Genomic DNA, 12,021 nt, shown 5'->3' on the forward strand with positions numbered 1-12,021 from the left:
TTTAAAAAATACAAAGAACCAAAATGAAAGCTAGTTTGACTACACACTGAATTTAATTGATATATAGTATGAGAACCTGCGTTTTAAATAACCATGTTAAAACATGCACGTGTTATAAAGCTGGATGATTTCCAATTAGCCTTGTAAGAAAAATACCTGGAGAAGACGCTGTTGTGCAGATGATAGGCTCAAAACGTAATAAAATTAGAGTATGGAACAAAGATCATGTAAAAATATCACGCACTTAAGTGTTACTCTTCTGTGTACAGAAAGTAATATGAGCATGTAAAAAATGAATACACATTTATCACCTGTTCTCTTTAGCACTGCAAAGAAACTACCAATGAGACAGTTTGCTTCTTCCCGAGCATGTATCCATCCACCTGCAAGGCTGCATCCAGTTGCTGCCTGTTTTTTACCACCTACCAATATGTCTTCATTGGCAATGGTCTGTCAGTGTGATAAACTAGATTCATAACACAACAGGAGACCATTACATTTAGACACACCTTGTAGACTATTCAGAGGAAAAAGAAGTCTTTGGTTCCATGCTAACAACACAGGTGATACAGTCAGACGTATACATTGTCCATTAATGCAGCCATGGTCAGTTTAAGGAGTTAAAATGCATACAAGAAGTCCAGCTTCCCCAGTACAGCATGGCACCCAAGTCCTATTTACCACACGTTTAGAGCTAAAAGAACAGGTAACAGCAACCAGAAGCTAGGTAGCTTTCAGAAGATGGACTCATCTGATTTGCTGACCTATAAGGCATATTGCAAGTATCTTTTCACTGAGAAAATTCAGTTGTCTGAGCTAGAAGCAAGTCCAGAAATGAAACAGTAATCACTTGATAGGGGTATGTAGAATATGCCAACACATATAGTTGAGTAGGTAAGTACAGGTGCTCTAAACATCAGATTGTATCCTTATTTTGACTGCTAACAGCAAGACAAACATTTATCATAAATCATTATTTATGTACATTTATGTACACATGCACACCATGGTGAGGAAGTGCAAGATGAAAAAAGCATCTTGGCTCAAGATCCCAACCACAGCAGTTCAAACAAAGTCTTTATATTTGTGAAGTGCTATGGAAAATATTATTTTACCATATCTGGAAGAACTTTTCACTGTTCTTTTTTCTAGACTAAGAACAGAAACCCAGATTATGGATCACATTTGTTCCCTTCCTCAAGACTATGGAATACAGATGAAGTTTAACAGTCTTGCTGCACAAGGAGAAAAACAGTTAATTAGTGTACCCATTCTGATGGTTTGAAAAGTATGACTGACTTTCTGTAACGGCTCAGCCTCCTGCATACCTTTGCATACAAAAATTACATAAAAGTTTTCATCTTTACTTAACATTTAAACAAATTTGGGGTAGAAAAAAATATGTCTGATTGTAAGCAGTTCCAACGACTAAGGTTTTTTCCATTTGTAAGAGGAATAACTGGCAGGGGAAAGCTGATTTGCACTTTGTATTATTCTTATTTTCATCTGCTTTCACCTTAAGGAAAAAAGCTTTTTTCACTTTGACTTTTTCCACATTACATATTTGTCCCAGTCTGATATTCTCATAAGTTTAAAATTAGTTCATACATTTCATCAAGACAAAATCATTATAACTGACCGAGAAATACTTGTAGCTCCAAGTTTTCGAGCAAGGATACAGATGTTGGACAACAGGGAGAAGGGTAGCTTTTATTACACCAGTGAAAAATTCATCCAGTTTGGCCCAACTGCAATTCAGGAAAAAAAACGACCTTCCATAAAAGCTTAGACGTGTCTTACTGCAACAGGGAATTTGATTTTTAGAAACTGCCTCTTGGACTGACTGATTTTGCCCAGGACCAGCAGGCTGTAGAAGATTTTCCTTGTGATTGTTGCTCCTTGTAGCTAGGACTACTGTCACTGGAACTCCAAAATTAACAAACAAAGAGGCAAGTTCATATGAAGTGGAGGATAGAAAGGATTAAAAACTGGAACAATCCAAAATTTCTCAATCCAGGCACAACTTTGAAATTCAGCAGATACATACACTGAAAAGACATGGGGGCAACTCACTGAACCAGCTGACCTGACAAAGAAAAAACACCCAGTACACTTACGAATAGAATTGTTGAAAGTATTTTTCAACACATCTTTTTGAGGAAATATTGGTTTTGATTAGACTATGCAGACATACCAGTTCTTTCAGTGTTTTCTTAGCTATCTCTGTATTGGTTTGTTACACACAATATAGCTGTACACTGTGTCTTGTAGAAAAGTTAATTGGCTTCCAAACAATCCCCAAGAAGCAGAAACAGCCTTTTTTTTCCCCAGAAAGAACTAATTCACTTCAGGAATATTCATGCAGCCCAGTAAAACTAGTTTCCTGATTTGGTGTCTTCTGGAAAAAAAAAGCGTTGGTAATGTATCAAAGATTAACTTGTAAAAACACTGGGGAAGAAATTTGGTTCATCTTCCTTTTAGATCGTCTGCTTTTGTAAGAAAATGAAATAGTTATGGAAAAAGTTACCCATACCAAGAACTAACAAATAATGCAATCTGCTTACCTTATCCTGGCTATATGTTGCTGCACAGGCTGATGCTGAAAATGGTCAGGCCACTGATGGTGAAGGCAGAAGGATGGGGAGGGCTGAAGACAGCACGCAGGCTGATATATGGGGGTGTGTTTTTGGCAAATAGATGCTGAATACTCAGTATGTGGCTGCATGCAGCACGAAGTCATAGGAGGAGATGGTGCTGAGCTGCCAACCATTGAATGACATTCTTGCTTGTTATTATGGCTACTTAAAGAATGATGGTATGGACAAGGGTGGCAGCATTGCGACAACATCTGCTGAGTTCTTTGGTTGTCTAAAGGCAGAAAGGATGGCTTGATTGTACCATTAAGTTGCAGGCAGCCATTTGGACTTGCTTTTGTTCTTGGTGTTTCCTTGGATGGGAGTTGCTGGACCACGACATCTCCGTCATTAGCTGCAACGATACCTGGGCCAGTAGCATTTGACAAGATGCTGCCATTGCTCAGAACCACAGAGTCACTGACATTGCTCATAGCCATGCTCCAAGTTCTCGATGGATACGCAATACTCCTGAAGAAACAAATAAAGCAAAGTTTACAGAGCTGTGGTGTTCTCAGATGCTCAGAAATAGCTTTAGATTAAAATGAGTAAATCTCCTCTCTCATCTTCATCTTTCACAACACAGGGAAATAGAAAGGAGTTACATACACACCACCAGGAATGTTTTGAAGGACTTTCATTTGTTCAACAAAAAGTTAAAAGTTAAGTTACATAAACGCTCAGTGATTAAACCAAAATATAAGACAAATGAATAGACATTTGACAGTCTCTGGGTTACAGCTGACAAGTAATGGTTGAGATGCACAGGAACAAGATAATTTTGCACAAGACTAAGTAATAGTCGCTATTTATGAAAACAGATTTTAGTATAAACTGTGTAACTATCCACACCTTGCACTACAATTTGCCTATGTACTTTGAAAGCCAGCAGGAGACAGGACCACACAATAGAGATTGTTTAATAATCATTAATGTGCTGGTTTTAGTAAACTCCTTTCCTATCTCCACTGTCTATTGAAACAGAGACATATTTGTATTTTTGAATAAATTCTTTTAAAATGCCTTATTTAAATCAAGCCACTTCTGCAGACATCTGTCAAAATTTCTGGATAGTAGACTAGGTCTTTAGCAGAAGCTCAAAATGAACTGTTACAAATACTAAAAAGATAGAATACAACCACCTGTTTTTCTCAAGCTTAAAAAAAAATAATCCCAGGATTCAATTACTGCTAATTGAGAAGTTCATGCTTCTGAGTGACACGTATTCCAAAGGCAGTTAAGAAATGCACTGTGCTGTAAATAAAGGATATTAAAGATTTTCTTCTAAAGTCTTGTCTTTTTCAAGCAAAATGTAAATAAGTGAAAACTATTACTGGAAAGGTGACTGAGGAGCTTAGCTGAAAAATCAAAACATGTCTGAGGTATTTGCAGCAGCCAATTTCCCCTGTATTAACTATAATAATGTTTTAATAAGATTTGAAAATAAATTGGAGATGATTATTTTGATAAATAACATGAAAGGTCAAACATCACACTTAAATAAGCATTTGTTTCCCACGTTACATGGCCGGGGAGGGAGGAGGAGAAAGAGGAAAAAAGAACACTAATTATGTACTACTTAAAAGAATAAATCAACATTTGCTTAAAAAACAGAATCATTTAATTACAACTGCTTTGGTTAACAGTGTTACTTTTTTAATACTGAGTTTAATCGACAACATTCCAAGTCCAAATTGCAAGGCTTGCATTACAGACGCTGAACTTTGCAGAAAGACTCAACATACAGATTAAGGTAGATAAAAGTTTCTAACTCGTTTTCCTCCCCTATACCTTTGCCGAGTGCTCTGAGGGCTAAGCCTGCCCAGCAAGCTGAGCTATTTAATTGCCTGAATACTAATTCTGAGCAGAAAGTGCTTTGCAGAGTGGAATGCTACCCCCAGCAGCCCCCCCGCGCAGCATCTCCCCTACACATAGCTAAATCCTTCACTTCTGAAATGAAAATTAATCCTCTGCTATTTGTTCTAGATCATGTGCAGAGCCAGATGCCCTGGGAAATCACTTTCATTTAGATAACTACGCAGAACAGGAGAATATGCTGCTTGACCAGCATATTTTTTCCACCCTCCAATTCCACACATTCCTGCCGGGTACCCCCTCCCCTGGCCCAGGCAAGTAAAGCCCATGGAGGACTTTCTGCTGAGCACAGAGTAAATTCAAGTGGCTGGCTAAACTTCGTTTCAGTCTGAAGAAACGTATTTGTTATGTGAAATACCGCTGTGTTTGAACAGTCTGGTTTTCTCTCGCACTGTAGGCAGCTTCAAAGCCTGCTGAAGTGGACAGAGCAAGAGCCGGACATCAAGGCAGAGAAAGCTCCTCTTGAGGCGTCTGGCAGCATTTTAGGAATTTCTGGCTGCTTATTTTCACATTCACTCACATAAGAGATAGGCTGCATGGTAATGTTGTTACATTTCTATTTCTAAGTTAGTTTGACATATCCATATCATCACTTGAAACTGCTGTACACTGATCAAAGTTACTGTCCCGCAGACTACTATTATAAGTGAAAATAAGGTATGCAGATACTCCAAATATCTAGCCCTTCAAGACAACAGACGCACCATCCTTTTGCTTTAAACCCAGGACATCTGCAAGCGTGCAGCAATTGAGATAACACAACATAATTTTTAGTAGCTGTTTCAAATCACTTTATAAAGGAAACCACACATCTACTCACAAGGCACACGTGTACCAAACAGAGATGCAAGCTAACTCGAGCCCGTGGAAGCTGGGCAATCCCAGCACAGACACACAGACTTGGCACCTTCAGTGTATCTGTGCCCCTTGTGAACACTGATGCGAGAATCATAACTTTTGCTCCAGACAGCCCAGCAGCCTCCATTTAACATGATCAAAGATAAAATGCTTTATTTTCAACAGATGTAATATCTACCTGCATGCCTTTCAGTTTAAACACATTCTTCAGAAAGACTCTTTAGAAACTAGTAAATTCAAAGAAAAGCCAAAGATCATCATCAGTACCGCAACATATAATTCTGCCTTTGTTCTCCTGTTGAACAGGCTATTCATGAACTACTTCAAGCTATAAAAATTTTAACAGATCAAGCTGATTCTTTCTTTCTTCCTAAGCCTTGACAAACTATTGAGTTCTGTCCATTTTCATGGAGTGTTTGAGCAAGGCAATGGAAGCACATGCTTACCTTGAAGCTCTTTCAATGCCATATTAAACTAAGAAAGACTACTGTGCATGCTTAAGGTAGCCATCTGATTAAGTATTTTATTCAGTCATAGCTAAGAAGAACTGGGACTCCAACGAATTCTTTAGAATATGAGTTGGGCTGTACATTTTCATTTTGTTTGGTAGTTGTTCTTTTTTTAAACAAATGTAAGATGGTTGATGTCACTTGACAAGTCTAATGTTATCTGAGTTTTGTGTCAGTCATGTTTGAGGGTATTAAAAATTACATACTATGGTACTTCATTTGTGTCACGCTCTGTAAAAGTGACTGCAACTCAAATGACAGCAAAACTTCACCTGCAGCTGTCACACCAAAATATATTCTTAGATTATATTCTTATCTCTCTGCTGTATTTTGTCTCCAATGCTGCAACTGGGAACTTACTGAGAGATGTAATAATGGCCCAAGGAAACAGTTAACTGAGAATCTCTCCTTTAGAGGATGAACAAATAAGCCAGTTAAAATGCAACAAGTAAAAGCACAGTAAGATTTTAATAATTCATGGACATGGGAAATCAAAGAATCTGTTCATCATGAAAAAAACTAAATATTTGAAAACACAGTCTTTCAGAATTATGAATTCTTTCAGTGCTGAAGTTTATTTTTGCTACATTCCTCAGACTGCTTTAGGATTTGGTATTCTCCAATAGAGTGGGGTTTTCAGACTTGTACCAATTTACATCTGAAGGCTTTGAAGCAGTGAACAGGTATTCTGAATACTGAGGTTGCAGATAATACAGGTTTTAATATAGGCAGGCCTACTTAACACAAGATGAAATACAATTAGAAAAAGTGTTAACCTACGTGTTTAATACATCACAGTTGGGTATCCATCTCTCTAGAAGGATACAAGGCATTTTCAACATTAACATCTATTTAGAAATTATGCCAGCTGGACTGCTAAGGAAGGAAAACCAGCATTATCTTTAATTACTGCATGCTTGATAACAGTAACTGCTAAGAAAGCACTTTAACCATGCAGTTCAAAACAACAGCTTAGAAGAATGTCATATCTGGAAAGTACCATGTTCTGTAGAGGCAATGTTACTTAGTGACAGTTTTATGGAGTAATCCCTCTATTATTTGTGGAGCTAACAATGAACACAGCTTACCCAGCAGACATCTGCCATCTGCATTGCAAGCCCTTCAGGAAATAAAGTAATGCTGTACCACACTGAAACTATGTAGGATTTGGTGTTCCCTAACTAGTGTGTTCTTTTTAGACTTGAATTAAGTTCACCTGTTCCTTTGGCTGCAACTGAAAGAATTTTTCTTTGCTTTAAAGTTTCTTTAAAAAAAAAAAAAAACAGACTTAAAAAAACATTGGTTCAACAAATCCCATCTGGACTCATAATGCCTGCAATTGAAAATGATAGAAGTGCAAATTCAAGAGGGAATGATGTAGTGGAAATTTAGTGTAACTTGGTATATTAGTACAGATAATTTACAGATCTTTAGAAGACGACAGGGAACAGCTAAGTGTTGAGGTTTGTTTTAATCATGTAAGAAAAAAAAAGTCCCAAAATCTGTACCTTGCACTAAAACAAAGTTAAGCCGGTTATAAGACTTTACATTTTTTATTTAAGGTAGGACAAAACTCAAATTTGATTTAAAAGTTATCCAAAGCCTTTCAACTGTAGTCAGCATCGCGCCACTCAGCCAGCTGAACCAGTCCAGGTTTTCTGGACCTTGCAGACTTGTCAGCTACAAAGCACCATGGCTCTGAGATGAACGTGATGTCTGAAGTAACAAAAACATCATTTCATGTCAAAAGTTCACCTAAAACAGTTGGATTCTAAAAGTAGTGCATTCTTGAAATAAGCAGCATTTAATAATCCCAGTGCTACCTATTAAGTCTCCTTCCAGTGAAATACTATAATGGCTTGTAGTCCCTTAAGACGCTGAAGTTTTTCAGTGTGGCAAATGAGTTACATGGTCTCAATCTGTAAACTGAGTTAAATCCTCTCCAGACTTCGTTTGCTGTGCCAGCCAGTGCACAACCACTCTTAAGGAGGGTTTTCTCCTCCTTCACATCACCAAAATTCTTTGCATCTTTGTTTTTTCTCAGTGCTCGCAGCAGTAACAGGTGGTGCCTGGTGTTTGATACTGGCTTTTATGGGAGATGTCTAGTTATCTATCATTGCAAAGGTCTTTAGTAAGTCAAACAGCTTTTTAATGTTTTATGGTTGTTGATCTCCATTTTGGCTGCCAACTAGACATTTTTCAAATTCTCTAGCTCTTACTCCTCTGTGTTCATATGTGGTGCTTGGTTTCTCTCAAAACCCTGATTCTTGCTTTTCCATTTCAGCTGTTAACCACTAGATCTTCCCTGAAAAGCTTTCACTATACAGAACATAGATGCTTACTAGAACAAGCCTTCCCTGTCCTTTCCACTTCTTTTTCAGGTATTTAAAGTATATTTTAAATGTATGTATTTCACCTTCAAGAAGGATCGCTAATTCTTATTTCATCAGCACACAAGTTTACCTGACATATTTATTGATATAACCTTTTCACTTTGAGGATTGATACAATGTAGCTCCCATTTTTGAGAAATGCCATTACGGTCAGTTTATTTTCTGCATAGTCTACAAATACCCATTTTCTCAACTAACGTCGCTCTCTTAACAAGCAGATTTTCAGCAGTCTAAGTACTTGTACCATGCAGTAGTAGTTAGAAAACAATTATGAACCAGAAGAGGTTTGCAGAAGGGACATCTCCTCTCCTCCATTTTGTACCGAGTGTTTCAAGAGCCAGCCAGCTCGCCCTTCCATCCCTCTCCGCAGCCTGCGAAGCTGTCCCGTCCTGAACCTGAGACATCATGAGTTCATTTCCTGTCGCAGGCTGGCTCCAGAATTGCATTCCTGTGACAGGGAGTTTCCAGATGTCACCGTGCCAGGACCACAGCTCATGCTACAGATGGGCACTAGCGAACCAGTGTTGCCAAGCTGGCACACGAACTGACCCACTGGTGACAGCTGTGGGGTGAGGGAGCTGGGAAAGCCTGCAAAGGGTGGGAAAAATAGTACTCTTCAGAACTTCAGAAACAGATTTTCCTCTGCTTTTAAGCTAAAGTTACTTCTCCTGGCACAAACAACAGCAGACCATTTACAGAAATCATTTGCAGGGCTTCAACTGAAGAAATCAATTGCAGTGCTTTAACGACAAAGTTTTTTAAAAGTCAGAATACACAGTAAATATAGATAAACTATAGATAGAAACAACAAGGAGCCCTGAAAATTCTCTTCCAGAAGTTTTGGATGATCCTAAAATTTTAATTTAAAAAAAAAATTAGGCATATATATACACAGGGGAAATGGAAAAAAATGTATTAAGAAAATCTGAAAAAGCTTCAAATGCTCCAAGTTTTGGAAAGAGATGCAACTAGAAGCAGAAATAATTAGAACAAAACATACTACTTCAAGAAAAAATGCACATAGCTCTGGAAAGCAGGTATACCCCAGCACAGTTTAAGAGCATGGAAAGCTGTTAAAAAAACCCCAAACATTGCTTGCAACTGCAACACTATTTATGCAACTTACTAACTTTCCATTACCATATGAAAGACATTTAAGTTTTTGTAATTGCAAATATTCTGATCCAAAATAGCTCTAATCCCACTTACACAGAGTGGGGAAAACCAAAATATGTCTCTTTCTGGATGTAAAAGGAGTTATTTGCATTGAAAGTTCCACAGGTTTTTACTTAATCAAGCTGTGGGATTCGCATTTAAATTATTACAGCTGTAAAGGGACACAAAAGCAATACTCTTAAGCGTAGAGCTCCAGTTATGTCTACCATCATCGTGACTATATCAGCGTTACGTAAGAGGTTAAGAAACCCCTCGACCATCTGTTTAGAATCAGATTTTTTGTTTTCTGTCCAAATTTAAAAGCTGTGTTTGAACATCTTTAAAGAACCTGTTACTAATAGTACCATTTTTCTTCATATTTTAATAGAAGCACTATCATAATTTTACAACTACTGTATATTAAACAAGCAAAACACTCAGTGAGAATGCCAGGGCACATCAGGCAGGTATACATCAGCAGTCACACCTATTTTATAAACACAGAGCATTCTTCACATTTAGCTACAGAAGATACAGCAAAGAGGTTTTACACTAGCAGTCCAACAATAATTTTCTTCGAAAGCTAAACATTTGAGAACCGATTTTTTTTCCACTTCATTTCCCAAGCGTACATTGGTTTTAACTCTCCCATTTGCTGAGCCACGCTCTGAAAGCCAAAGGATGAACCTTATACACCGCTTTTATAATAGCGCATCTGTTGAAATAGCTGGATCTCGAGGGGGGGTGTGGGGTGTTTTTCCTTCTCACCAGGCTCTTCAGCGCTAGCAGGGTCCCGTTGTAAGCTCCCTGGCATTTCTACCCAGCTGTAGCCTTTTACAAGCCCAGGAGTCTACTTGTCAAACGAAGTAGCATTTTAGTGTAAATAAACTGGAGGTCCACACCAGTCTCAGCTAAACCTACATCCTAACGCATTCCGAAAGCCCGAGCTGTTCCAGCTGTAACCCAGGATGCGCTACGGGAACGCACGGCCAGATTTGAGGCACTCCAACGTAACGCGCTTCTTAACGCTTACCAGACCCAAGCCGGAGAAGACGAGCAGTAAGGCGAAAGCAGCCCCCTCTCGATGCAGGTATCCCCCGCCTACGCGCCCGCTCTCCCCGCAGCCACCCGGCAGCCGGGCCCGCTTCGCCGCTCGCCCCGACAACGGCCCCGAGCGGGGAGCGCCGAGCCGCGCCGAGCCGAGCCGCCGCCGCTGCTGCTCCGCCGCTGGGAGACGGGGCCGGGACCGGGGCCGCCCCTCCCCGCGGCAGGTCAGGGAGCTGGCAGCGACCCGCCGGCTCCTCCCTGCTGCCGCGGGAGCCCCGGGGCCGCTCCCCGCCCTTTGGTTGCAGCCCCCTTTGATCTGGTTTGGTTAAGGCTGATGTGGAGATCAGAGCCGCGCTCTTGCAGCTTCGGCTGCCTGCGCCCGCCCGAGCGGTGGGACCCGCAGCCGCGGGGCGCCTTGCTGCTTTCCGAGCTTCAGCACACATGCTTACGTGGAAAGCGCCAGCGGCATCACCTTGCCACCCGCGTTTTTGAAACGGAAAGAGCCGAGGAAGGCGAGACGCTGAAAGCCGCGCCGAGTGTCATTTGGAGTCTTTTCCGAACTCACTTCAGTCCTCATGAGTTCCTGGCAATGTCTCGTCCCCCAGCCCCAAGCTCTTACTTCATTGTTTCCTTGTCAGGCATTTCTTACGAAATACCTCTGCGTGGCTACAAATCTCTGACACTTCAACAACAAGAAGACTTGGAAAAACAGGGCTTTTCCCCCACCAGATTAAGATATTTGTACCTAAAATGCCTACTTCCTTCACACCTGAGCGCTTACGGACCTAGTACTCCAGAAGTAAACATCTCCACACACTCCTCAGATACATTTGTTTTAAAATCCTTTAAAATACAAACTGAATTATTACAGACTATTAGTGCAAAAAGCTGAGAACTCTATGAGCAGAAAAGATAGCCTGGTCACACACAAGTCAAAAGGAAAAAAATAGAGATTGAGATTGCCAAATTTTGGGGATATTTAAACCCTTAATTCTAGGGTCTCAAGAATCAAACAGCAGGTCATGTTTAGAAAGAGGTCAGTATTAAGGTGGGGAACACCGTACTCAATTTGCAGAGCTGTATTACAAGGAACTTTTAAAAATACCACCATGGGAAATGCTACAAGCTGGTCCCTGCCTGCTCTACCAGGGTATGCGCAAGCTACCTACTAAACCTCACGTGCTCACAAACCTTGTGTTTTGGGAGATCACTCCTGGTTTTTCCTCAGCTCTGAGTATCTCAAATGCAAACCTCAGAACTGGCATCTTCCTGGGGCAGATGTAATAAACCAGTTCCCTGTCACTCCAAAGTAGATCACAGTCTACTTGGGACCAGCTATTTAGAAAAGTTTTCTTTCCCCTCTGCTGAAATACGAGAGCTCTGATTTCAGGGTCAAGTTGAACTGGTTGTAGCAAAAGGAATTTCTCATCTACAAGCATCTTTACTCTTTGTAAAGCAAAAAAATCTTACCAAAGGAAAACAGTGGGACTCAATTTCCCTCAGTGTGACCTTAGAATTATGCGTCCTAACTCTGGTCCAAGTTTTTATGCA

At 40.0% G+C, this 12,021-nt stretch overlaps 1 protein-coding gene across 6 annotated transcripts in view; it reads right to left on the reverse strand.

Annotated features, from left to right (window-relative positions):
• The window catches only part of DISP1 (dispatched RND transporter family member 1), a 94,027-nt gene that overhangs the window by 33,563 nt on the left and 48,443 nt on the right, over positions 1-12,021 (reverse strand). For 4 of the 6 annotated variants that reach the window (XM_075042575.1, XM_075042576.1, XM_075042577.1 and 1 more), the window contains exon 2: positions 2,565-3,104. In XM_075042575.1, the coding sequence (XP_074898676.1) occupies positions 2,565-3,073 (509 nt within the window). In that variant the 5' untranslated portion in view covers positions 3,074-3,104. Of the gene's footprint in view, positions 1-2,564; positions 3,105-10,456; positions 11,062-12,021 lie in introns of those variants that run through there. The other 2 variants (XM_075042573.1, XM_075042572.1) reach the window with 2 other exon arrangements.

This window comes from Buteo buteo, chromosome 12 (genome assembly GCF_964188355.1).
Source record: "Buteo buteo chromosome 12, bButBut1.hap1.1, whole genome shotgun sequence".
Lineage (NCBI taxonomy): Eukaryota > Metazoa > Chordata > Aves > Accipitriformes > Accipitridae > Buteo > Buteo buteo.